The sequence below is a fragment of the Cervus canadensis genome, chromosome 18, assembly GCF_019320065.1.
Source record: "Cervus canadensis isolate Bull #8, Minnesota chromosome 18, ASM1932006v1, whole genome shotgun sequence".
NCBI lineage: Eukaryota > Metazoa > Chordata > Mammalia > Artiodactyla > Cervidae > Cervus > Cervus canadensis.
Window position 1 is genome coordinate 37,922,834 of NC_057403.1, and position 26,323 is coordinate 37,949,156.

A 26,323-nucleotide genomic window follows, 5' to 3' on the forward strand; every position below is an offset into this window, starting at 1 on the left:
ATGGAAGAAATGGGTGAATAATAATGAACATAATAATGAAAGTTCTTCTTCCGACAGGATTTTTTTGTGAGTCCTGTGTGTTCAAAATCTCACTTAAGGTTAACAGAACTCTGTGACAGAGGTTCATTTATCCCCATGACATAGAAAAAACTGAGGATTTGAGAGGTAAAGAGCATATTTCACAACCAATGAGTGGTGAAAATATAAATCTGCCTGGTTCCAAAGCCCAAGTTCCCCACAACTACCGAGCGTGCAAAGTCACGGATTGGTCGACCAGAAGGACTGCTGCACGGGTAAGGCGCGACCACCGCCCCCGTGGTCACTAGACCCATTCCTGAGCTTTGGCCGCAGACGCCCGGGTGTACCGGCGACGCGTGCGCAGTGCGGTGGAGGCGCCCCCTGCCGGCCGCGCGCAGGAGACGGCAGCGGCAAAGGGGCGCTCAGTGCGCTTGCGCGCTCGCGGAGGTGGTGGCAGTTTTCGGTAGTGGCCCGGCGGTTCTCCGTGGGGCGGGCGCGGCCATGGCGCAGCCGGGGAAGCTGCTTAAGGAGCAGAAGTACGACCGGCAGCTGAGGTGAGCCAGGGCTCACCGGTTCGGGCGGGCCAGCGGGTTCCTCTGCATCCGGGCCGGGCCTAAGCGAGCGGGCGGCGCGGTTGGGCCTCTCTCGGGCCTCCCGCCGGGCTGGGCCGGGCCGTGCGTCCCGTGCTCAGGGTTCCGGCCTGGGGCCCCGGTGCTTCTCGGGGGCCGGCACTCGCCTTCCCCGAGGGGCGCGCCCGCCCGCTCGCCACGCGGTGTGCAGGTCGAGGTGCACCGCCCCCAGCGTCCGCCGAGTCATCGCGGCGGCTGCCGGTTCCGCCTCGCTGTGCTGCTGGTTTTGCGGAATGAGGGGCTCGGGACTACCCCATCTCGGCCGCCGAGGGCAGCACGGAATGTTAGGTATTGTTCTAAGCCGGCGCTGTCCAGTAGAAATATAATGCCAGTCTCATGTGAACCACATACGTAGTTATACATGTGTGTATATGTATATAATATATAATATTTATATTTGTAGTCACATTAAAAAAGGAAAAAGAAACAGGTAAAAATAATTTTAATAATTCAGTTTATTTTGCTTAACCCAGTATGTGCAAAATATTACTATTTCAACGCATAATCAGATAAAAAGTTATTAGAGATATTTTACCATTTTTTCATTCTGTCATCAGAATCCAACATTTTACACTTCTGGTGCATCTCAAATTGGACTAGCCTTATTTCTAGTGCCCAGTAGCCACATGTGGCTAATGGACTAATGGATATCTACTTAATGGACTGCAGGTCTAAGCCATCGGGCTAGTCCTTGACTACTTCCCCTCCCATGCCTTTTCTCCTAACACTCCCCATTCCTTATTTCTTGAGTATTTTCTATGTGGTTAAAGGGCTTCCATGGTGGCTCAGTGGTAAAACATTCACCTGCAATGCAGGAGACCATCTACAAGGCAGGAGATGTGGGTTTCATCCCGGCATTGAGAAGATCCCCTGGAGAAGGAAATGACAACCAATTCCAATATTCTTGCCTGGGAAATCCCATGGACAGAGAAGCCTGGCGGACTGTCATCTCTGGGATCACAAAAGAGTCAGACGTGACTTAGAGACTAAACCACCACCAAAGGCAGCAGAAATAGAACAACTATGTGGCCCCTCTCCTTTCTGAAGACCCACAAGCCAGAAGCTCCAGTATGTCCCTAAGGACTGGAACTCGTTTACACCTCTGGCTTAGTGCTGTTAGGGGCTTTATGCACTCAATTGTGAGAGCAGTCTTGAAGGCAGATATTCTGTCTGCTTTATAGATGGGAAAGCTGAATTTTAAAAGTTTGATAACCTGCTCTGAGTCTCCCATGTGTTTGAACCAAGATGTAAACTGGAGACCTTCTGGCTTTTCCAGAGCTGGTACTGTCTGCTCCCTGGGGAAGGGGAAAGGAAAGTTTCTGGGGAAAGAAGCAAGGTGGTAGAGACAGTAACCAGCTTGTGTTCTCTTGTAAATGCTTGGAGATCCTTGTGTTTTGAAGCAGAGGTAACCATACATGACAGAGCTGATAAAATATTTTAGATTACTAAGTAACTGTGACAAAAGAGTTTTTGCTGAATCCAGTCCATTTAAGGAACAAACAGTGAGAACTATTTATTGGTTTTGAAGTGTCAGAGGGAAGCAGTTACAAGCAAGATTGTGCCGCCAGCTAGCAGTCAGCCCGCCCTGCCTTCCTTAGCCAGCAAGAGAACGGAGAGGATTGATTTTCGTTTGGGCCATTTCTTGAAACGTATTACCTAGAGATACACCAATATTCTCTTAGGCTCTTTCTCTAGCTACCCAAGTATCCACCAACCAAATATGCCAAGTGTCTTCTGTGTGCCATACTTTCATAGGAAAAAAACAGGTTTCCAGTCTATCTGGTTCTTCTAGACTCATCCTCCATGCATTTGACAGCTATTCAATGATTATTTATCCCGGGCAAGGCACTGTGTCAAGCTCTGGGGCTTCAGTGGTGAACATAGGGAGTGGTTTGTGCCCTTACAGAACTTAGAGTGGAATGGAGAGATGGATGTTCAGCAGATAAAACACCAGATGAGGCAGTTATCGTTGTGATTTGCTCTGGAGGACGTACAGGCTACATAATAGAAAAGGATCTGCTTTAGACAACGGACAGGAAGCAGCTTAAAGTCTCTCAGTCCTCCAAGCTATGACATTTTTCTAATGATTTGGGCTTCCCCTGTATTTCCTATACTTGCAAGAAAAGATACATTAGACTTTCTGGGCAAAGGCAGCTATGTTAGCCTGGCTGTCATGATGCCTGTTTGGTCACATATCTTGCCCTGTTAATGATATGCTGGTGTGACAAGATGTAACATATATTTCAGGTTATAACACATTTCTAATCCTTATTAGATCTTTTTGTTTGTTAATACATGCATTTACGCGTCATACTGTTAGAATTGGGAATAACATTTTAAAGGACTCCTGTAGAAGTCAGTGTGAAGGCTTTTCAAGATGGTACTTCAGTTTTCTTGGTAAAGCTTTTCTCACTCTTGAAAATGTCATGGTGGATCAGTCTTATGTCAAGATCTTAAATTATACTGGATCCCTGTAACTTACGGAGAAATAAACTAGAGGGTGCATGTGTGCTCAGTCGCTTCAGTCATGTCCGACTCTTTGCAACCCTGTGGACTGTAACCCTCCAGGCTCCTCTGTCCATGGGATTCTCCAGGCAAGAATACTGGAGTGGGTTGCCATGTACTCTTCCAGGGAATCTTTGCGACCCAGGGATCGAACCTGTGTCTCCCGAGTCTCGTGCCTTGCAGGCATATTCTTTACCCATTGAGCCACCTGGGAAACCCAAAATAGAGAATGTTGTCAGTCACTCAGTTGTGTCTGACTCTTTGCGACCCCATGGACTGCAGCACACTAGGCTTCTCTGTCGTTCACCATCTCCCGGAGCTTGCTCAAACTCCAGTCCATTGAGTCAGTGATGCCATCCAACCATCTCATTCTCTGTCGTCCCCTTCTCCTCCTACCTTCAGTCTTTGCCAGCATCAGGGTCTTTTCCAATGAGTTGGCTCTTTACAGGTGGCCAAAGTATTGGAGCTTCAGCATCAGCCCTTCCAGTGAATATTCAGGATTGATTTCCTTTAGGATTGACTGGTTTGATCTCCTTGCAGTCCAAGGGACACTCAAGAGTCTTCTCCAACACCACAGTTCAAAAGCACCAATTCTTCGGCACTCAGCCTTCTGAGAATAATAGGTTTTAATAACAACAGAGAATAATAGGTTTTAAATCTAAGGTACTTCTGTAATGTTAATGAATATAAAGACTTTCTGTTCTGTAAGTTACCTGACTTGAAAAGAGTAATGGACTAAGAGCTGAAAGACCCAAGTGTCTAGTTCTAATTTGACCCCGCCTTTAACCATGACAGGCTCAAGCTAAGTCTCAGGTTACTCAGCTGTGTGGTTCCCCTAACACCTCCTGCTGTTCCTGTCTCACATGTGTGCCGTGCTGGTCACATCAGTTATTCGATGCAAGAACACTTTAACGATCACCCTTCAAATAAAGTTGTATTTTCATGGAAGTTTTTAAAATGTTAAATTTGTGTCTTCTTTTGTAGATTGTGGGGTGATCACGGCCAGGAGGCTCTAGAATCTGCTCATGTTTGCCTAATAAACGCAACAGCCACAGGAACTGAAATCCTTAAAAATTTGGTGCTACCAGGTATGATAATTTTGTGGTTGTAAATTTACTTCTTTAAGGTTTTTAACTGGAAACATATGTTCTTGACGGACTCTGTTTTGTTTCCCAGGTATCGGTTCATTTACAATTATTGATGGAAATCAGGTCAGCGGAGAAGATGCTGGAAATAAGTATGTTCTGTTCTTTTCAAATACATGCATTAGGGAAGGTAGTGCATTGTCATGGAGAGCAAGGCCTAAATCCCAGCTTCACCTCCTTAGTCAGGGTGACTTGACTTTCAGGTGGAAAGTCAAGTCAACGCTGCGTTTAGGATTACGGCAAGGATTGAGTGAGTTAATATAGGTAAAGTGCTAGCAAGGTGTCTGGCAAATAGGCTGTTAGTAAAAGGTAGTCATCATTACTGTCTTTATTGATGTTATTAATGCAAAGAGTAGTCGTTATTCCTTAATTTGTGAAATCTGTGTCCTTCCTAAGTCCTTGCCTTGATTCCTAGGTATTTGTATGTAATTAACAGTAATTATATTTTGGGATTATAAGAATAATAAAAACTGCCTTTTATTTGTGGTGTCTTCTAAGCTTGGTCCAGGTATATCTCCTTCTACACTATATTGTCTCTATAAAAATGCCATTTTAAAGTTGGCTTGTATATCATTCTTTAAGGATGATCATATATAGACTGTCAGGGCATTCCCAAATTTGTATTTCAGGGTTCCCTTTTCAGGAACTTGGAGTCTGGGTTCTCTTATATTTGTCAAAAATCAACAATGAGTAAATACAAGGGAAATCAGATTTTGGTTCATATTGAGCTTGGTTATCCTTTCATTGGGTAGAGTACCCTGACTCTGAGAGTACCCTGACTCTCAGATCTGGGCCTTAGGACATGATAAGGGTATGTGTGGGAGGAAGCCTGAATAAATCTGTTATAGTTACCTGCAAGAGTAGACTGTTCAGTCTGGCATTTCCCAAGGGTGGGTCTGTGGAACTTTGATTCTAGGAAATGTTTATAGCTGTTAAACGGGCATATGGATTCCATGGTCAAATTATAAAATATTTCCTTAGTATAAGATTTTAAATATTGTGTATTATGTATACTGTTAATTTCCAAGAGAGGATATAACACATGGTATTTCCCAAACTTTTTAAAGCCAGGGAACCCTGTTTTCTCAGAGCATTTCAACATTTGAAATGCTATGAAATCCATATTCTATGGCACACACTTTGGGAAACATTGATTTATTAGCCTGTCTTTGATTATAAGTTTTCACTCAGCTTTCTTCCTCTAGGAAGTCTATTACAGTCTAAAATTAAAATATAGTTTGTTTTAAACTATGAATGAAGTGCACAGGGTATTACACATAACCTTCCCTTTATAGTCAAAGAAGCCATTAAAATTTTTTTTTATTCTATTTTAGTTTTTTCCTTCAGAGAAGCAGTATTGGCAAGGTAAAAAATCAGTTTGTAATAGAATATAGTTGTATTTGAACATCTAGTGATGTCACTATGTTTTGATTGCTTGAAAAGCTTTACTTTGAAAGAGGTTAACTGTTAAATTGTATTAAAATCATTATAACCTGTTTTTAAAAAAGATCTTATTATTTCTCTGAGAAAAAAGTTAATTATCTCATTTCTTTCTGCTCTTATAAAGGTTTATGTGCTTGGAAGTTTAAGAACTTAGAAGTTTTAGATTGTATCCTGTATTAAAGATAAATACTGAGTAATGTTAATGGTCAGAAGTTGGGGTATTTGGTTAAGATTTTTGCAAGAGTTAGAATGTGTCTTATTTTTGTATTTTATATTAAAAATCTTACAAAACCATATTGGTCAACTTATGTATATTATGTACTACATAATGTATTATATAGTATTATGTATGTAGTTTCCTTAATGACTGACCTCTCTTATACAGGATTGTAAATGTGGAAGATTAGCATACGTCTAAACATGACTTAGAATATCCCTGCCTGCTACCCAGAGTTTTCTGGTCATTTGTCTAATCAGAAAAGTAGAGTGCAAATCATGTAGTCATGTAAGAATTCTGAATAATGATGGTTTAGCTCTGTTTTAAATAATATTATGGTTTAATCTCAGTTTTTAAACACTATGAAAAGCAGACGTTTCATATCTATACATGGAATTTGGGTTGTTTTACAGTCTGTTTGCCTGATCTGTAAATTAGGGAGTAACATTTTAACCAAATTTTTTTCTAATTGAAGTCAAATGCTTTGTTTTTTAAAGAACCGAGCTCAAGCTGCCATGGAATTCTTACAAGAATTAAATAATGATGTCTCTGGGAGTTTTGTGGAAGAGGTATATATGTATATATGTTATTATTTCTGTACAGAAATATAATTTTTTAGTAATTCGGAGCCCTAGGAATTTAGAATTTTTAATCTTTGTATTTTTATGTTGAAAGTTGAATTATTTTAACATTGGAGTCTAGCATTTGCCTCACTTGTTCTAAAAAAGCTTAACCATTTCTGTCATGTTTAATATGATTGTGAAATTGTTGGATTTTCTTTCCCCTGTCCTATTTAGAGTCCAGAAAACCTTCTAGACAACGATCCTTCATTTTTCTGTAGGTTTACCGTTGTGGTTACAACTCAGCTTTCTGAAAGGTAAATGTTTAAGTTAATTTGTTTTTATTTTAACCTCTTATTAGATTTGCATAGTTTGTTTTCTCTGCAGAGTCTATAGTCTTTAAATTCTTCAATTCCATGGAAACCTTTAATTAGAAGTGGTCTAATAAAATCTCCAGCATTAAAAAGATAAAGAAGAGAAAAACACTGAGATGTGAAACTTAGAACAGTTAAATTGAACACTGGTTATTTTTTTAGTGGAAAAAAAAACCAATTAATTATAGGGAGTGCTTGAGGATAGATAAATAGGTTTTATAAATATTTTCTTCTTTATTATAGAAATGTTTTTCAGCAACATTCTCCCTAATACAAAAGACAAGGCTTTCATATCTCTCTAGTCCAAAAGATATACTTACTTTGAAACTGCTGCCTTGTGGAATTGCTTGGTTTTCAGCCTATCTTTATGTAAATATGCTGTTTATGTAAATGCAATAGATATATCTTTGCATTTATTATTTAGTAAGGAAGTTGCTTCATTTTAAGGCATTTTCATGTTGGGCATATATCCATTTGTTTATGTTCGTGTCTATTATGCCTTCTTTTACAGTACATTACTACGTTTAGCAGATGTCCTCTGGAATTCCCAAATCCCTCTTCTGATCTGTAGGACATATGGACTAGTTGGTTATATGAGGATCATTATAAAAGAACATCCAGGTAAAATTGTTGCACATATGGGGCTTCCTGTTGGTTGTTTTAGCTGTAATTTTAGGAACTTGATAATTTAGAAAGTCAGTTTGAAATCACAAAGTTAATTTATAGCAGCACAACTCTGGTTACAGGTTTAAAGTGCTAATCAGAATCAGTAGGCTTTAATCTTCCTATTTCCTTTACTAAGCATTATAGAAGAATACAAAGCAGGAGATAAAATAGGTACAGCTTCTTCATTTTATTAGAAGGCCTGGCAGCTATGCATGTACCTAGCTTTTTTTGCCTCTTAACCTACATAGGGCATATATGACTGGCACAGGCAAGAGCCACGGTATGTGGGTCACACTGATACAGAGAGGTTACACTACCTTTTCCCCACCAGTTTTCTATTCTATTCTTACATAGGCCTCAGGCTCCCCCAGTTCAGGTGTAATTCCACACAACAATCAAGGCATTTGATTAACTACTGTTCCAAGGAAGCTGTTAGTAGGAGACTAAAGTCATTCAAAGGCAGGCTTGCATCAACTCAAGTTCCTTACTTACACAATTTTGATCTTAAATCATTGTAAGATTTTCACTCAGGACTCATGCATTGCTGTAAGCCAGGTCGTCTGTTAGTGCAGTGATAGTCATCACTGAAGAGTGATGTCTGCTTGGGAAGCTGGGGAGTGGCTTTTGGGGATAAGCTTTTGGCAGTGGGGCTGGGTCATTTAAGAGTTGCGGGAAGAGTGATAAGGTAAACATTTTGTTTTAAATGGGTCACTCTGAAGCCCGGTGGAGAATGAATGGGTTTGGAGGGACAAAGGCTGGAGGCAAGGATTGCTTTTAGGAGATTTTCAGTGGTCTAGGTCTGAGAAAGAGAGAGACAGAGACAGAGAGAGCGTCCTTGATTGAGGGCAGATGTTCTGAGGCTAGGGAAGAGGGGAGAGACGATAGAGAAGGTTAAGCTTGCTAGCTGTGTGCTGGCCTTCATGTGGGTTATTTCATTTACTCTTTCCCAAATCCTTATAAAGTAGATACTATTGTATCTGCTTTTTACAGATAAGGATGCTGAGGCATAGAGAAATTAAGTTATTTGCCTAAGGTCACACAACTAGCAAGTGACAGCACTGAGCCTCGCTCTAAACACTTACTGAAATGACACACTTCCCCGTACTCTCCTATATGGAGGGCTATGTACGAAGTGACATCAGGATGTGGGGAATGACAGATAACTGGGCCATGGACGCTCGACATCAGGGAAGACCATCACATTCCTAAGGAAGAGGTATAGGTACATGGTGATGCTGTCTGTTGAAAACCACAGGAGGAAGAAGGGTAGGTTTTTGGGTGCCATCTGAACACATTTTCATCTTTTCCAATTACAATAACAAGAAAATTCTGCACTAAAGGACTCTTGGTTTTATTTTTATTAATACTGTAGTCCACTTATCATTTGTGCGTTTAGTAAAATATGTTTATATGTATATGTAAATTAAACTCAGTAATGAACAAAACAATGAGAAAAACCTGTAGGCCCTATGTCCATTTAAAAATTCCAGATTTCCTAAGTTCCTGTAGTATAGATGTTGCCAGCAATACTGCTAAGGAAATAAGTTTATCTTTCGGGATTATTTGGTTCACAGTAATAGAATCTCATCCAGATAATGCGTTAGAGGATCTACGACTGGATAAGCCATTTCCTGAACTGAGAGAACATTTTCAGTCTTATGATTTGGATCATATGGAAAAAAAGGTTGGTAGTGTGTGTGACTTTTCATTTATAAGTATACTGAAAACCTTTTTTTTAAACCTAAGGTTTTTGAATTACAAAGTGAGAAAATATAAACCTCACACAGTAACAACATTGTACCTGATTTATTTTAAATAAATCTATCTTTCCCCCAAATTTAAAAACTTTTTTATTGAAGAAAAGGACATTAACTGAACACATCTGTGTAATCAACACTCAGGTTGAGAAATTGGACTCTGTGTGTGCGGGTGTGTGTGTGTTTGCCTGCCCTGCCGCACGTAGGATCTTAGTTCTCTGGCCAAGGGCTGAACCTGTGCCCCGGCAGTGGAAGCATGGAGTCCTAACCACGGGATTGGACACTGACATGTCCCAGAAGCCCTCTTCTTGGTTCTTTTCTCCTAAACAAAGAGATGTACTTTTTAAAATAGTTTGAATGTGAGGTGGGTGTTTGTTGAAATTGACTCCTGTTGAAACTTATTTTTGGAGTTTGAGAATTACCAAGGCAACTGCATATTTCATTATAGAAATAATGATATTTATAACAGGCCATGTAATTTAAGGCATATATATGTATTTTCCTACCTACACATTAATTAAAATGCAGGTATTTGCCTCATCAGCAAACACAGAAAAGATCCCTTGTCCTTAGTCTAGGCTTGTTGTCTGAAATCAAGATGTGAAAGTGAAAGTCGCTCGGTCATGTCTGACTCTTTGCAGTCCCATGGACGATACAGGCCATGGAATTCTCAAGGCAGGAATACTGGAGTGGGTAGCCTACCCCTTGTCTAGGGGATCTTCCCAACCTAGGAATTGAACCAGGGTCTCCTGTATTGCAGGCGGATTCTTTACCAACTGAGCTATCAGGGAAGCTCTACCTGAGCTTTATTTCTGAGTGGCAGTCTCTGAGGCTGTTTTCTGAATGCTAAAAGGGGACAGTTGTAGTATATACCTGCCTTACTAGGATTAAATTGGACACTGCCTCGAAAAGCTTTGTTAAGCAATTTTTTTTTTTTTTTTGTTAAGCAATTTTTATTAACCCAGCTCATTTTTCCTCCATTCATTATTCCACATATACTGAGAGATGCAAACATGGTGGAATAATTGTGTAAAATATTGTTGAATTGAAAATGATATGGTGTAGTGAAAAATAAATGTTAACTAATACTGACATTTTCTTTGATTGTTTTATTTTTAGGACCATAGCCACACTCCATGGATTGTGATCGTAGCTAAATACTTAGCACAGTGGTATAGTGAAGTATGTCCTTCTTTTTTTTTTCTAAGATTTATTTATTTGACCGTGTTGGGTATTAGTTGTGGCATGTGGGATCTTTGTTGGCACACAGGACTTCTTGTTGCTTATACACAGGCTTCTCTAGCTGTGGCGTGGGCTTAGTTGTCCCACGGCATGTGAGATCTTAGTTCCCTGACCAGGGATTGAACCCACATCCCCTGCATTGGAAGGCGGATTCTTAACCACTGGACCAGCAGGGAAGTCCCAGTATTTCCTTTTTTGAGAAAGGACATTCCATATGTGACTGTATTTTTTCAGTTTATTAAAAAGAATTTCATTGGAGGGGATGGGAGACTGATATTTTTTCCTTGTGGGGTTATAGGAAAGGTGGGTGTTTTTCAGTTTGAATCTAGCATTTTCTCTTTTGATACTGACATTTTTATTAACAAAATGAAATTTGAACAAATGTCTTTCTGAAACTGGCAGTGAGGAATGAATGTAGAGAAATGGCCCACACTTTTCGTTTTTTATCAAGTCAGCTGGTTTCACTGAGGTATCAATTTGCTGATGCAGTCTCATGTGGATGGGAAAATGGGGGGAACTGGACTTTTAATTTCCATATCTTGAGTTTTTACAACTATATTTAAATTTATTTAACCCAATTTAGACCAATGGACGAATACCTAAAACGTATAAAGAAAAAGAAGACTTCAGAGATTTGATTAGACAAGGTAATTTGGGATTTGATTAAACCTCATATAAAGTTTAAAAAAGATTGCTTGAAGCTAATTTTACTGGATTTCTGTCAGCACTTTTGTTGAATGATGCCATCCTGAGCTTTTATTTTCCTCAGGGGAGGTTAAGGAGCCACTCCTTGTGTAATTTTAAGAATGACTAATAATAAGCTGTATTCCTTCTTAAGGTTCAGTATCCAATCCTCCCTTTGGAATCTGACAAGGTTATTTCCTTAATGTTGGGGAAAGAGAAGGAATGAAAAGAAAAGGGCTGTCCTTTGCTAATAATCAGTTTCTATTTTAATAGGAATTTTAAAGAATGAAAATGGGGCTCCAGAAGATGAAGAGAATTTTGAAGAAGCTATTAAAAATGTGAATACAGCACTAAATACAACTCAGGTATTAAGAGCTACTGAATTATTCACCAATGAAAGCTGTTTTCTGAAGTCCTCATAGGTGAAATAGTTGATTTTAGGTTTAATTTAATATTTCTTACATTGTATAGTTGGTTAGAAATTAATATTATAATATAGCTTTAATCTTCTTTTATTGGATTCTGTATTGTCCTTGTTAAAATGGACGTCAGTGCTTCAGCATATAATATCTACGTAGTGATTTACATAATATATTGTTTGAAGTACAGGATTTGTGAGTAGTAAGGGTTTAGGGGTAGGAATTATATAATGAAAGTGTTGTTTTGCTGGTCCAAATAGTGTTGCCTGAAAAATTAAATCTTACTCTGCATTTGCTTTTATTTTTTTGCATTTGCTTCTAACAGTAATTATTTGAATACATTGGAAGATGTTCTTAATGACATCATATACCTTAAAAATTACTTTGAGGACTTTATTGTTGAAGTCTGACCAGTGAAGTTTTGGGGAACTTTGGAATAACACAATTGATAGTTTAAGTTAGAATTTTCTTATAGTTTAAAACAGCAAAACACGCTGCCTTTCAAGTTAGGAAAGCACTTAAGGTGTTATTGCATACTTTCTGGAGACAGTGAGGTAGTGTTGCTGAGTGATTAAAAGTATGTGCTCTGTGAATCACACAGTTTTCTGGGGTGATGGAAATTTTCTAATGTCTCAATTGGAGTGATGGTTAAAAGTATATGTATAGTTACAAGAAAGCATCAGATTGTCATTTAAGATTTATACATTTCACTGAATGTATAATTTACCCCAATTGAAAAAAAACAAACAAGGTTCTGTGGTTGGGGGACAGTGAGCTAAGCAAACAGACATATGTACTAGGGTGCTATGAACAAAATTAGAGCAGAACAAAGGGGTAGAGCATGAGGGGAAGGACCAGGGAGACTTGAAGGAGATGTGTTTAAGCAGAAGCCTAAGTGAGGTGTGACATGCAGAGGTCTGGAAGGAGAGCTTTTCAGGCTGAGGAAGCACAAGTACAAAGGCCCAGAAGTGGGATGACGCCTGGCGTTTGTTCAAGGATGGGTATGAAAGCCGCTGTGATTGGAACGAAGTGAACAAGGGGGAAGGTGGTGGGAGGAATTTAAGTTTGGAGAGGCAGAAAGGGCCCCATCATAAAGGCAGTGCAGGCCACTGAAGTGTTTTGAGCAGAGGAATGAAGTGACCTGATTTATATTTCTAAAAATGTTATTCTGGCTCTTTTGAGGACAAAAGACTACTGGGAGTGGAAGCAGGGAGACCAGTTAGGAGTTTCCAGTAAGAAATTTCTTTTTTCCACATAACAGTAGAACCAAAGCCTACAATTTCTATAGTTTTTATAACATGATATTCTTGCTTGCATTAAAAGTTCTTAATTTAACTGTCTTGCTTTTTTCAGAGTGCTTGTCTCCTTCCACCATCACTAGTTAGGGTATACAGGTTTCAGATTTTTTACAAGCTGAAACAACATGAAGGATTACAAATCTAGCTTGGGATTAATGTCTGTTTTCTTCATTCTGTCCTCAAATATAACTGTAAAAAGATTTACTTAGGCTCCATCTTCACTCCATATATGATGTAAGAATATAGGTCAGTCTTTAAATGCTAACCTGAGTGGGCAGGAGGGGACTTTCTTCCGTTCTCTCTTTCCCCAACAAATCTCCATCTGGTGATAATTCTGAATAAAAGTCCAAACAAATCAGAAGTTTGTATTTGAACTTGTTTGGAAGATTACAGTTAAAATAAAGGTGGGCAAATTCTTAGTATAGGTAAATGTTTTGTGTTCCTTTATTAGATCCCAAGCAGTATTGAAGATATATTTAATGATGATCGCTGCACAAATATCACCAAACAGGTAACAACAAAAAAGTAAAATTAGTGCCCCTTAACCTTCAGGTCATATTAAAATGTCAGTTAATAGAAAATTTTTTCTTCTTTTTTTTAGACTCCGACATTTTGGATTTTAGCTCGTGCCTTAAAGGAATTTGTGGCCAAAGAGGGTCAAGGAAATCTACCTGTTCGAGGCACAATTCCTGATATGATTGCAGATTCAGGCAAATATATAAAACTTCAAAATGTGTAAGTCACCTGTCTTTAAGCTATGTAAGAGAAAAATCAATCTGTTTATTTTAGAGAAGAACATGTTTTATCAGTCTACCAGAAATCAGAAATCAAATGAAAGTTTGTTATAATCTCATTGCTTTAAAAATAAGCTAAAAAACTTAGAGGGCAGATGTTTTTAAAAATTTATTTTATTTTTAAGAATAATTTTAGGTTCACAGCAAAATTGGGGAGAAAGTATAGAGAGTTCCCACTTGCTTTCTGGGCATCAGACTTTTTCTTGCATATTTCAAGATAAAGCCTAACATTTGAACACTTAACTCTGTGCTATGAACTGTTCTATGTATTAACTAATTTAATATTCACAAAAATCCTATGAGAGAGATACTGTTATTGTCCCAATTTTACAGGTGAGGAAACTAAGGCATAGAAGAGAGAATTTATTCAGGGCAGGACAACTGGTAAATGGTAAAACCAGGATTTGAATTCATGAAACCCAGATCTGTACTCATAACCATGGCCCTATACTCTTTTATCTGTAATTTAAAGCTTTCAAGATTTTAGTTTTTGATAAATTTTTTGTCATTAATGTTTCATAATTTAAAGAGTTCATGACTATAGACAGACATGTGCTATCCACTGTCATAAGGATGGGTCTCAATAGATATTACCCTTGTGTATCTTTGGGCATGCTGCGGATAAATGCAGGGCCACTGGCCTGGCTTCTTCAAGGGCCAGATAATGTCACACAGAGAAGGTCTCTATTCCATAAACAGATTGCACTCTTCATCTCAGTCATTCTCTTAACAAATCTTTGTTGCCCTAGCCTAAAAGTTCAACTACTTAAAACTTGGGAAAAGTCAGATGAGAGAAAGAAGTATGACCTCATATCAGAGGTGATCAGCTTAATGCTGATCATCTCTAAGGGTGACCATCTCAAGTTTTACATGCATTTGCTAGATGGCTGGTTTTGAAGGGTTTAACTTTCCTTGGACTCGACTTCAAGGAGATTGGAAAAGTGAAAGTGAAGTCTCTCAGTCGTGTCCGACTCTTTGCAACCTCATGGACTGAAGCCTGCCAGGCTCCTGCATCTATGGAATTCTCCAGGCAAGAATACTGGAGTGGATTGCCATTTCCTTCTCCAGGGTATCTTCCCAAGCCAGGGATTGAACCCCGGTCTCCCGCATTGCAGGCAGACTCTTTATCATCTGAGCCACGAGGGAGCTTAAGCATGTTCTTTTGCAGAACATTTTGTTAGGTCCTCTATCAGAGGAGCATGGGTCATGGACTTCTCCAGGAGGGCAGGTTTTAAGTTAGGTGCCGTTAATTACTCAGAGAGCCTAGGTATTAGTGAAGTCCCAGAGTCCATCACCACCCACTAACAGGTGCTACCGGTAGCATTTCCATGGCATTGTCACATTTCATAATGTTGCCAGATCAGTATTTTTTTTATGAAAGGGAAAGACATTTTTTTGTTTGCTTCATGGTGATATTTAAATCTGGCAATTTAAATATTTGTTAATAGTTTTTTGTTGTTCTTTTCCAGTTACCGTGAAAAAGCAAAGAAAGATGCTGCTGCTGTGGGTAATCATGTTGCCAAATTGCTTCAGTCTGTAGGCCAGGTAAGCTGCTGGGCGCAGTGCCTTTAGCAGACAGTGCAGCTCCACATGGGCCAGATTGCATTGCATAAACCCAGCCAGGAAGGGCTCAGAGAGAGGGTGTGGCACTGGCTCAGACCGTCTGCAGAGGGTCTTTCACTCGCCTGCCTAATGAGAAGGCCTGTCATAGTGACTGGCTTTGTGCTGCACCCTCTGTTGATCTTCTTTTACACTGGAGCAAAATCTGCATTTATCTCTTTACAGGCACCAGAGTCCATTTCAGAGAAAGAATTAAAATTACTCTGTAAGTCACCTTGACTTAAATTTCCTTATTTTGTTTGATAAAAAATGTGACATGGAAAATGTTCCCAGCAATTTTAAATCGTTGAAATTAAAATTTTTCCATGGTCTCAGTGGTATCGATATAGGTAATTATTGGGTAAGGTTTTTTTCTCTCTCTCATAATGAAAGGAGAGGGTATTCTAAGACTGGTCAGAGACAGATCATATCTATATCGATACATTGAAAATTATCAGTAGTGCAGAATTGTTTTCTGCTTATTAATTTTAACTAACTTGGAACAGTCTTATCTGAAGAGTTTGGGTATCAAGTCTTGAGTCACATGTACATTGACAGGATTGGCTTAAATACTAATTTTGATCAGTATTTGATCAGACTGTGATAGAATTAGGAATTTTGCCATTTAGTTTCAGAGTGGCTAGGCTCCTGGGGTCTTTTTGATAACTCTTGAGTAGGCCCAGAGTATTTAAGAGTTAGTTTAAGAATAATAAAGTCTGTTTCATATGCCATCTGAGAATTTTTCCCTGTAGCTATGACCTCTCGTTTCTGGAAAAGCATGTTTTGTGTGTTACCCATTCTTAAAATATATGTATCCAAATTATCCATTTTAAGATTCTTCAGCAATGTTTGTTTAGGCTTAGATTTAATGTTTTGTTCCACTACTAATCTTGCACCTTGTTTATGCATTAGTGTTTGTTCTACTACATTATATGATACCAGATTAAAAGCTGGATACTGGGTATTTGAGAGTATTTGAAGGTATTTGGTATTATTTTGGTCTCTCTACTGGAATATGTTTGAAAATTCCCATAATACAAAGTTTTTTGTTTTTAAAGCCTTAACATATACTTAGAGCACACTATATATACCACTCTCCTTCAGGACTGCTTATCGAGAATAATAATAAAAATTACTGTTCATTGAGCCCTGTCAGGCTTTCTGCTCGGTATATACTTTATATAGTTGCCATTCTCATCCACAGAACAACTCAAAGTTTAAAAATATATTTCTATTTTACAAATGAAAACTGAGGCTCAGACAAGTACCGTCACCCACGTACTCAGTGCTGAACTGATTGTAACGCCAAGAACATGAATTTAAGATGGCTTGTGTTGTAGTGCCATTTCTGCTAACATTAGAGCCACTTCTTCATATTTCTCTGTCTGTAAAGAGGATACACAAAATTTTCTGTTCTTAATCAGGATATTAGTGTATCTTAACCATTTATTTCCATCATACCTTTCCTGTGTTCAGGCAGCAATTCAGCATTTCTTCGAGTGGTGAGATGTCGATCCTTAGCTGAAGAATACAGCTTGGATACAGTTAACAGGGATGAAATTAGTGAGTAATAACCTTTTGATGCTAGGTTATTAATTTTAAGGATATGATAAGAGTGTATGATGATAATATAAAGGATAATATAAATATTTATACTCTAAATTTTATTCTATAAGCCTGTCCAAGTGGTTGTAATTTCAAAATATAAAACTCAATGTGCTGTGTGGTGCTTAGTCGCTCAGTTGTGTCAGACTCTTGTGTCTGACTCTCTGCGACCCCATGGACTGTAGACCACCAGACTCCTCTGCCATGGGGATTCTCCAGGCCAGAATACTTGAGTGGATTGCCATACCCTCCTCCTGGGGGTCTTCCCAACCCAGGGATTGAACCCAGGTCTCCCACATTGCAGTTGGATTCTTTACCATCTGAGCCATCAGTGAAGCCTATAAAACTTAATGTATCTATATATAATCATATTTATGTCACTGAGTAAGTGGTGTTATATGTAGAAGAGCTAAATTTAGCATTTTACTACTATATTAAGAGATTATGTGACCATAACTATCTGTAATACCACTGGGTTTTATTTTAATGTTTCCCTTTATTTTACTATTATGTATCATTTTCTATTTTATTATCACAAAATATTTAAATTTCGTGATAGAATTACCTTGTATTCTGGAACTTGAGTATATAGTAAATTCAGTTTTTCCTTGTTTTTAAATCATGAATTACCCAAATTATACTGAAATGTTTTTCCTTTCAGTTTCCAGCATGGACAATCCAGATAATGAGATAGTATTATACTTAATGTTACGGGCTGTTGATAGATTTCATAAACAGCATGGTAGATATCCAGGTAAGGATAGCAATTAAATTGTCAAAAACAGTGAAAATATTTTTTTTGGCTTCACAGCATGGTTTGCGGGATCTTAATTCTACCAGGGATTGAACCCAGGCCAGAGCAGTGAAAGCTCCAAATCCTAACCATTGGACTGCCAGGGAGTTCCCAATAAAATCTTAAATAAATACTTAAATGGAATGAAATCTTAAAGGGATCTTGGGGTATTTACAGTAGTACAATGCTTGAATTCACACTGTAAACAGTTTACACATGGGTCATCTCAGTGAGGCCAAACGTAACCAACTGCAAACAGCATTTGATTCTGAACTATTACAGGGGACTGTTGGTTGGTTGCGTATGGGATAAAACTTTTTTCTGCTAGTTTCTGTAGTTGACTTATTAGATTCACACTGAGTTTGATTTGGTAGAATGGGAAAATCACAAGTATGCCAGTGACTTCTGAACTCAGAACTCTAAAGATATTTCTTTGCTCAGTAGCTATTTTTTGTTATCTATAAATGTAGTAATTGGGGTATTGGCATATGCTCAAAGGTCTTCAGTTGTCCAGGACATCTTTATTAAGATGATAGTTTTAATTGTGCAGGATTATTGCATAGCAGCACATTCTGGGTGTGTCATAAAGTCTGTTGCCCCAGCTGATGTAGTATACCCAATGAGTTATAATCTTAATGAGCAAGCTTACCAGAAAAGGAAAAAGAATAAAACACCAAATAAATGTACTGCTTTATTTGTATTGTTTGCTTAGAATGTATTTTTTGTTATCTTCTGCATAACAGACCATCCCCAAATTTAGTAGTTTAAAACAATCCATTATTGTGTCTGTGACTTTGAGGATTGGCTGGGCTCAGTTAGATAGTTCTCACTGGGGAAAGGGGATCCCATGGAGATGCATGATGCCTAGGGCTAGAGTCATCCAAGAATGGAGGTGCAGGACACTTGGGGCTGGAGTCGTCCAAGAAGACGTACTCACTCACATGTGTGGCACTTCAGGCAGGATATCTGGGACTGCTGGGGGCTGCTCAGGCACCTCTCACCCCGTGGCTCATTGGGGCTTCCATTCAGCATGGCAGTTTGAGATTTCTGACATAGTGGCTGCCTTCCCCAGAGTTAACAGTTCAAAAGACCCAGCTCGATGGTACAGAGCTTTTTATGACGTGGCTTTTAAGCATCACTTATGTCCTGTTGGCTTCGCAGCTTAGATTGAGTGGAAGGGGGACCACATGAGGGCATGAAGAGGTGTTCACTGGGGAGCCATCTTGGGAAATTAGCTATTACATAGAGCTGACTTTGGAATTAAACCTAGGTTCAAATCACTTCTTGTCTTCTTGATCTTGGGTGAGTCACTATTTCCTTCCAAGTCTCAGTTCTCTCAGTATGGAATGGTGACAATAATAACTACTCTGTTGTTAGATTGTTAGGGTTAGGTACATGATGTATGAAAATCACTTAACACACTGCCTAGCTGTTTATAAGTACTTAATAAAGGGTAGATGCTACTATTTTGAGGACAAGGAATAATGATAGTTTTTAAACTAGAGGGGTTAAAAGCTAAACTAGAGGGATTTAACAGTACCTGGATATTATGGTAATTACATTTTTCCTTCCAGTAGTAATAACAACAGCTTCCCTTTGGCGACATCATAGTTTGATCATTAAGAACTGCCTGGGCTCATATTGCACTTTTGCTACTTATGAGCTGAGTAACTCAGGCAAATAACCTGATCTCTCTGTGCCTCAGTTTTCCCATCTGTAAAATGAAGATAATAATAGTGTCTATTTCACAGGGTTGTTGTGAGGAATAAATGAAGTAATATATAGATGGTATTTAAAACAATGTCCAGCGTCTATTAATGCTCCATAAGTGTTACTTATTATTATAGCTTTATGTCCTTAGTGTCATTTAATCTCCTGGAAAGGGTAATAAACAGAATTTTTATAAAGGGGGTGTGTGTGTGTGTGTATGTGTATATATATATATGACATTACTTTCTCATTCATTCAATTCTATCAAACAATTACTGAGCACCAACTATGTGTCAGATAGTCTTCTAGATACTGGGTATAGAGCACTGAACAAAGCAGATTTGTGAAACTCAAATGTTTAATAGGTTTTTAGATGGTTTCTTTGATTGTTACAGGTTTGTGATAGTTGCAGTTATTGGTCTCATACTTTACATTATTTTTGTTCTTATTTCAGATTTATAGTTTTGACTAAACAGCTAAAACTGGATTAAATAGAAGAGGCAGTCAACAATTTTGAATCATGTATTTATTTCAATGAAAATTAATTTTTATATATATATATATTTTAGGGGTATCTAACTATCAAGTTGAAGAAGATATAGGAAAGTTGAAGTCTTGTCTCACTGGCTTCCTTCAGGAATATGGATTATCTGTAATGGTGAAAGACGATTATGTCCATGAATTGTGAGTACTTTTTTTTTAGGGAATTTAAGAGACAATACTGTTGTGTCATATGGTTAATCTGTGTTCCTGTCTCCATTCTTTCCTGTAGCTGCCGATACGGAGCTGCTGAACCACACACCACTGCTGCATTCTTAGGGGGTAAGTTCCAGAGATGAGAAGACTGTCACCTGTTGTTATATGGTACAGTTGTGAAGTTTTGTTTTCCTAGGAGGTCAGTGTAGCACAGTTGGTTTCCCTGCTTTCCATCTCTCCCACTGCTGTCCTGAAGCGCAATTAATCTTTCTGAGGCATAGCTCTGATTGTTTCTCTCACTTAACGAACCTTCTGACCTGCCAGTACACACATATACACTATAGTAGTCCTTGGAAAACAAATCCAGAGTCCTTCATTCTGTGTTCTGGTTTTACCCAGCCTTTCTTTCCTTGTTTTTTTCAAGTTACTTGCTTTCCCCCTAGACATGCCCTTTGATTCCTGCTTCTTGAATCTTTACCCCTCTCTGGACCCATTTGCCCTAAATCTCCCTATTTCTTCCATGTCTAAAATCTACCTGCTTTTCATGACCCAACTCAACAATACCTTCTCTTTCATAAGACTCCTTGGAGTCTGGAAGTTTGAGATCAGGGCCGGTATAATTGGTTTCTGGTGAGGCCTCTGTTTGTCTCTTCATGGCTTGTAGGCAGTCACCATCTTGCTGGGTGCCATAACCTCTTTTCTGTGCAGGAAGGTGAGGGTGGGTGGAACACAAGCTCTCTAGTGTCTCTTCTTAGAAGGCCCCTCCCCATGACCTTAGTTACCTAATTACCTCCCAAAGACTATCTCCAAATATGGTCACATTGAGGGTTAAGGCTTTAACATACAAATTTGGGGTACATGCCTTTGGTCTACAACACGTGCATCCTATTATTATTCTGCACAAGTCACTTCTTTGGGGTCTTTGTTTAAATATTATCTTCTCTGTGAGGCCATTCCTGATTCCCTGATTTAAAATAGTCCCTCCTCTTGCACTCATATCCATCCCCCTCCTTGCTTTTTCTCCTTAGCTCCTAGTCACTTGACATTTTCCTTGTTTGTAAATTCTCTCTCCCTCACTACTGAAAAATAAGATCCATGAGGACAAGAATTTTTGTCTTTTGTTCCCTGCTGTATCCCTAGTGCCTAAGACAGTATCTGGTACAGAGCAGAGTCTGATTTTATTGAATGAATGAATATGAAAGCAGAAGCTTCAGATTATAAAAGATGAAAAATTGTTTTCTTAGTTGTTTTTTGTTGTTGCTTCTTTGTTTTCTATTTTTTTTTTTTTTTTGAATGTGCATGCGTACCAGTTGTGTTTGACTCTTTGTGACCCCATGGACTATAGCCTGCCAGGCTCCTCTGTCCATAGAATTTTCCAGGCAATAATACTGGAGCGGGTTGCCATTTGCTTGTCCAGATCTTCCTGACCCAGGGATAGAACCCAAGTCTCCTGTGTCTCCTGCCTTGCAGGTACCTGGGAAGCCAGGTTGTTTGAACAGTAACTTTAAAACTTGTTACTATCTCTATATCCTCAGACTGTTACTGAGTAAAGCAGTCTAGCAGTATTTAATATAGATCTTTTCCAAATTATAAATATTCCTTTAACCCCTTTTTATTTTAAAACATGCACAGGGTAAAATTCAAATGCAACAGAAGGGTATCCTTTGAGAATCTTTTCTGTCTTTAAAAAAGCCTTTTTAAAAAACAGCAGTAATTTATAATACTGTTTGACTTTTTCTTGCAGCATATATTTTGCCAATATTTTTAAACCACCATAATTTTAAAAACTTCTTTCTTTTAAACTATGGCATATTATTTCAAGGTGTGAATGTATAGAACAAAATTTTTATTTCCTTTAATAACATAGTTATAAAAGCTTATAGTCCCTTGTTTTGATATGACTCAGTAAGTTATGTCTGTTTTGGATTACTGTTAAACATCTTTGATTTTGGAAAGGAAAGGTTTTCTTTACAGAATTGAGTATTTTTATATTTATATAATTTTTAAGATTTACCTTTTTCAAAGATTTGCTTTTCTCCTTTTTCCTTGCAGGAGCTGCTGCTCAAGAGGTTATCAAAATAATCACCAAACAATTTGTAATTTTTAATAATACTTACATTTATAGTGGCATGTCACAAACTTCAGCAACTTTTCAGTTGTAGAATAAGTACCCTGTAGTGTGTTAATGACTGAAACTGTAATTGTTTTCAGGTTGTGCCCTAGTCTGTCAAGTTCTGCTGGGGAGAATTGTTAAATTGTTTCCTTAATAAACATTTTTCTCATTTGTAATAATGTAATCTTGTTCTTTGGGGGCATGGGGAGCTGAGGTGGAGAGGAAGGAAACAATTTTCTCAGAATAAAAGTTATCCATTCCTAATTGAGTTCATTATTTCTGGCTTGCTATTTCAAAGTTACTTACAGAAATGTGTTAACATTAGAAACAGCGTAAAATACTTTTTCCTTAGGCTTAAATAATGAATTTAAGGCATGTTGCAGATTTAAGCTGTGGAGATCTTAGTACCCATCACTATTTGCTAAAACTAATACAATTTAAAGAAAACAAGTATTTCAAATGTATAGTTTTATCAGAAAACAAAAACAGGGTACAAAAGGGAGGGAGAGGGAAGACTGGAAGAGAGGAATGAAGGCAGGGCTTGGGGCTCCTAGGGCCTAGTCTTAGTCCCCACGTCTGCATACACCTGCCCCAAGGCCTCAGGGACTCTACAGCCAGTTCTGAGTCCTTGAGGCAGACGCCCCTTTAAGGAAAGAAAGCCCCTTACATGGAGAGCGGCGAGGTTAGAGGAGTTCCCGTTTCACGTTGTGACTTTCCACCACTTAAACAGGAGCACAGTTACTAAACCCCGGCCCTTTGGAATGCTGGTGACCGGCGGCGCGCCTTTGGCTCCGAGTAGGGGCGGGGCGGCCGGAAGTCCCGCCCTGCGGAAGTGCGCCCGCCCTCTCGGCGGGAAACCGGGTGCGGCGTCGAACTAGGCGCCCGTCGAGGAAGAATGGGCGAAACCCAACGCGCTGCGACTTAAGGGTAAAGGTCACGGCCTCCACTCTCTGCGCCTTGGGGCCCTTAGCTCCTTCTGGGAACCCGGCCGTCGCTTCCTGTGGAATGTCTGGGGTGCGGCACACCTCTCCTTAACCTTCTTAACAGACCCACAAGGTGGGATGGAATGAGTTGGCGGGAAGGGGCCTTCCTGAGGAGGCGGCCTTCCCCGGCTGCGGCCCCCACAGGGAAAAAGAACTGTCACGTACCACTTAGGAGGCTAGACCCTGGTAGTTTTCCGCCCGATAGTACTTCAGAATCCCCGGGCGTCTCCCCAGGTTATTCTGATATATGAAGGAGGTGTGCGCTGCTGCGGAGGTCGTTTCTCAGGTCGGGTGTGGGTCCCTGTGTCCTACATCACCTGAGGGGGAAGGCATGTTAAAGGGGCTGATTTTCGGACCCACCCACTATCCTTTGGGTGAATCGCAAGTGGTGGGGCCGGCCTCAGGTCGCTAACCAGCGCCCCGCTCACTGCAGGAATTGGAGAATCCTGTTCTAAGAGGGAAAGGCCCGAGGGACCACCTATGCTCTTCAAAAGGAGTTCCTCCGGTTATTTAGGTGAGCCAGGCCAGCGGGGGTTAAGGAGCGCCAATTGACGGAACAGGGTGGAGTTTGCCCTCCCTCCTGGGAGAGACGTCTATCAGTTACCCGTGGAAACTGGGATGAGGTGATGCGGATGGATGTCGACCGGTGTGCTCCTGAGGCTGGGAGTGCTGATGTTGTAGTGAAATGGCTTCTGGTACTGGCGACCTGTTTCTGGACCGGATCGATTGTTATTTCTCAACCTAAACTATTGTAAGGGAAGGTTTAACATTAGTTGCATATCGGCCCTTTCTCCCCAGCCTCGCCTGCTTTAGAGGAATGTTTCTACGCAGGATGAGTCCAAGCTGGGGATCCACTGTAGCTACTTAGTGGTGGCATTTATTGTGGGATTTTCACCCCTGCCAGCCTTATCCACAGAATGATGTCATTTATCTTTCTAATATTTTGGGGGTGCTATTTAGATTTCAAAAAGCTTTTCATGTTAACATATTCTGGACTACATAAATAAGTAATGTTCAGCTCCTTTACTTGCTTAAATTTTAATTTGAGTTTGGGGAATTGAGTGAAACCTGTAAGTAGGATAGTTTCTTGTTGGTACCTGGGGAGTGAGGGGGCTGATCGGGGGAGGAATCCCTTTTTTCCTCTTGTGAGAATACAGTAAATAATGTTGAAATCTTGTTCATGACAGTTTGCATCTATTCACTAAGTTCTGAAAATACTTAACCATATGCTTTATTGGGGCAGGTGCTTTTGTTCTTGGGAATATACTGTATTTTATACTTTAAAATTAATTTATAATTATTAATCACTTGGAAGTTATAATTTATCCTTTGCCGTGGATGTCTTTAAGTATGTAGCAAGTAAATATAATGACTTGTTTTTAATGTTACTAGATATTTGGCAAACTTTATCTTATTTTACTGTGTAACTTTATTAAAAATGGTATAAAAAAGACAGGGGAATAGAAGGTAGTTTGTGTTGTTAGTTTCAATTTAAAAGTTATATCCCTCTTTAATAATGAAAATCTTACTAAAAAGCAGATTGACTAATTAAAATGAAGGAACGAGTCCTTAAACTCTCACAAAGCAAAAACCTCCATGTATGATACAATGGACTATTTTTTTAGCAGAAGTATTTTTAATTGGAAGATAATTACTTTACAATGCTGTGTTGGTTTCTGTCATAGGATGGCATGAATCAGCCATAAATATACATATGTCCTCCCTTTTGAACCTCCCTCTCACCCCCACTCCATCCCACCCTTCTAGGTTGTCACAGAGCACCTGGTTGAGCTCCTTGTGCTTTTCAGCATCTTTCCACTAGCTTTCTGTTTTACACATGGTAATGTATATGTTTCAGTGTTACTCTCCCAATTCATCCCACCTTCTCCTTCCCCACTGAATAGACTAATTTTTCAACAGATTGTTTTTTAATCTAGTGTTTTTCCAAATCTTAACCCATTTGCTCATAGGCAATTCAACATTTAGAAAAGAATGAAAATTTTCCTGTATACTTTTATGTATATATGGTATGTCTGTTTATAACATGTCTCCAAATTATATGTAGGAAACAGAGTAACGGAGGATAAGAGTGTAGCCCTTACCTTAGTTTTCTTGATTCTCATTTCAGCTCTGTCACTTACTAGCTCTTTGAATTTGGACAAATTGTTTACTTTCTCCTCATCTATCTTTATCCTTGTAGCTCCCTTGCAGGGTTCCTGTAAAGACTAAAAATAATAATATTTATAAGATTTATAGGGGTTTACAGGGCCTGACCTACCATTGGGCTTGCTGAACATTAGAAGCTTCTCTTACAAAACCTGTGAAAAATGAAAAATAGTGAAATAAAACACTACCAGCTAAAGACAAGAAGTGTATGTTGCTGTTTTCCATCAAATTTTATGTTTGCCTCCAGATAATTGGGGTCATACTGTAGATAAAATTTTGAGTCTTGCTCTTTTTGATTATATTGTAACATAAGCATTTTTCCATGTTATCAAACATTTCAAGTAAATGTCAATATTCTTGTAACAATATCATATCCTGTAGATATACTATGGTGTACCTACCCATTCCTTTTTTAATGGAATATTTAGGTTAAGAAACTGGCAAAACTAGTAAATGTCTGTGTGCTTGTGTACTAAGTCACTTTAGTCACGTCCAACTCTGTGTGACCTTGTGGACTGTAGCATGCCAGGCTCCCCTGTCCATGGAATTCTCCAGGCAAAAATACTGGAGTGGATCACCATGCCCTCTTCCAGGTGGTCTTCCTGACCCAGGGATTGAATCCATGTCTCTTACATCTCCTGCATTGACAGGCGTGGGGTCCATGGGGTCACAAAGAGCTGGACATGACTGAGCAACTGAACTGATTGGCAGGCAGGTTCTTTACTGCTAGCACCACCTGGGAAGCCCCCAGTAAATATGTGTATATTACTTTATAAAAGATTTGCATATTTATCATTAAATTTGTTGTGAATTTTAATTTTGAGAGTAAGAATGAACAATAGAATAATTGTCTCCTTTTAACTACATAGTATTGGGGTAAATAAGAATTTTTGAGTTCTGTGAGTCC

The 26,323-nt window shown here is 39.1% G+C and overlaps 2 protein-coding genes across 9 annotated transcripts in view; both read left to right on the forward strand.

The window, feature by feature from the left end:
* Positions 1-427: 427 nt before the first annotated feature.
* On the forward strand, positions 428-22,443 carry NAE1 (NEDD8 activating enzyme E1 subunit 1). Its single transcript, XM_043436790.1, has 20 exons — positions 428-572; positions 4,137-4,240; positions 4,329-4,389; positions 5,632-5,662; positions 6,455-6,526; positions 6,755-6,834; positions 7,403-7,512; positions 9,132-9,241; positions 10,434-10,496; positions 11,140-11,203; positions 11,514-11,605; positions 13,409-13,468; positions 13,559-13,692; positions 15,221-15,296; positions 15,537-15,576; positions 16,827-16,913; positions 17,617-17,709; positions 20,028-20,142; positions 20,231-20,280; positions 22,207-22,443. The coding sequence occupies exons 1-20, from the start codon at positions 520-522 to the stop codon at positions 22,314-22,316; spliced, it is 1,605 nt and encodes a 534-aa protein (XP_043292725.1). The 5' UTR covers positions 428-519; the 3' UTR covers positions 22,317-22,443.
* Positions 22,444-23,101: 658 nt separating this feature from the next.
* The window catches only part of TERB1 (telomere repeat binding bouquet formation protein 1), a 31,773-nt gene continuing 28,551 nt past the window's right edge, over positions 23,102-26,323 (forward strand). For 5 of the 8 annotated variants that reach the window (XM_043437752.1, XM_043437756.1, XM_043437759.1 and 2 more), the window contains exon 1: positions 23,102-23,194. The gene's annotated coding sequence lies outside the window, so the exon portion shown is untranslated. Of the gene's footprint in view, positions 23,282-23,683; positions 23,765-25,017; positions 25,091-26,323 lie in introns of all 8 variants that reach the window. The other 3 variants (XM_043437753.1, XM_043437755.1, XM_043437754.1) reach the window with 3 other exon arrangements.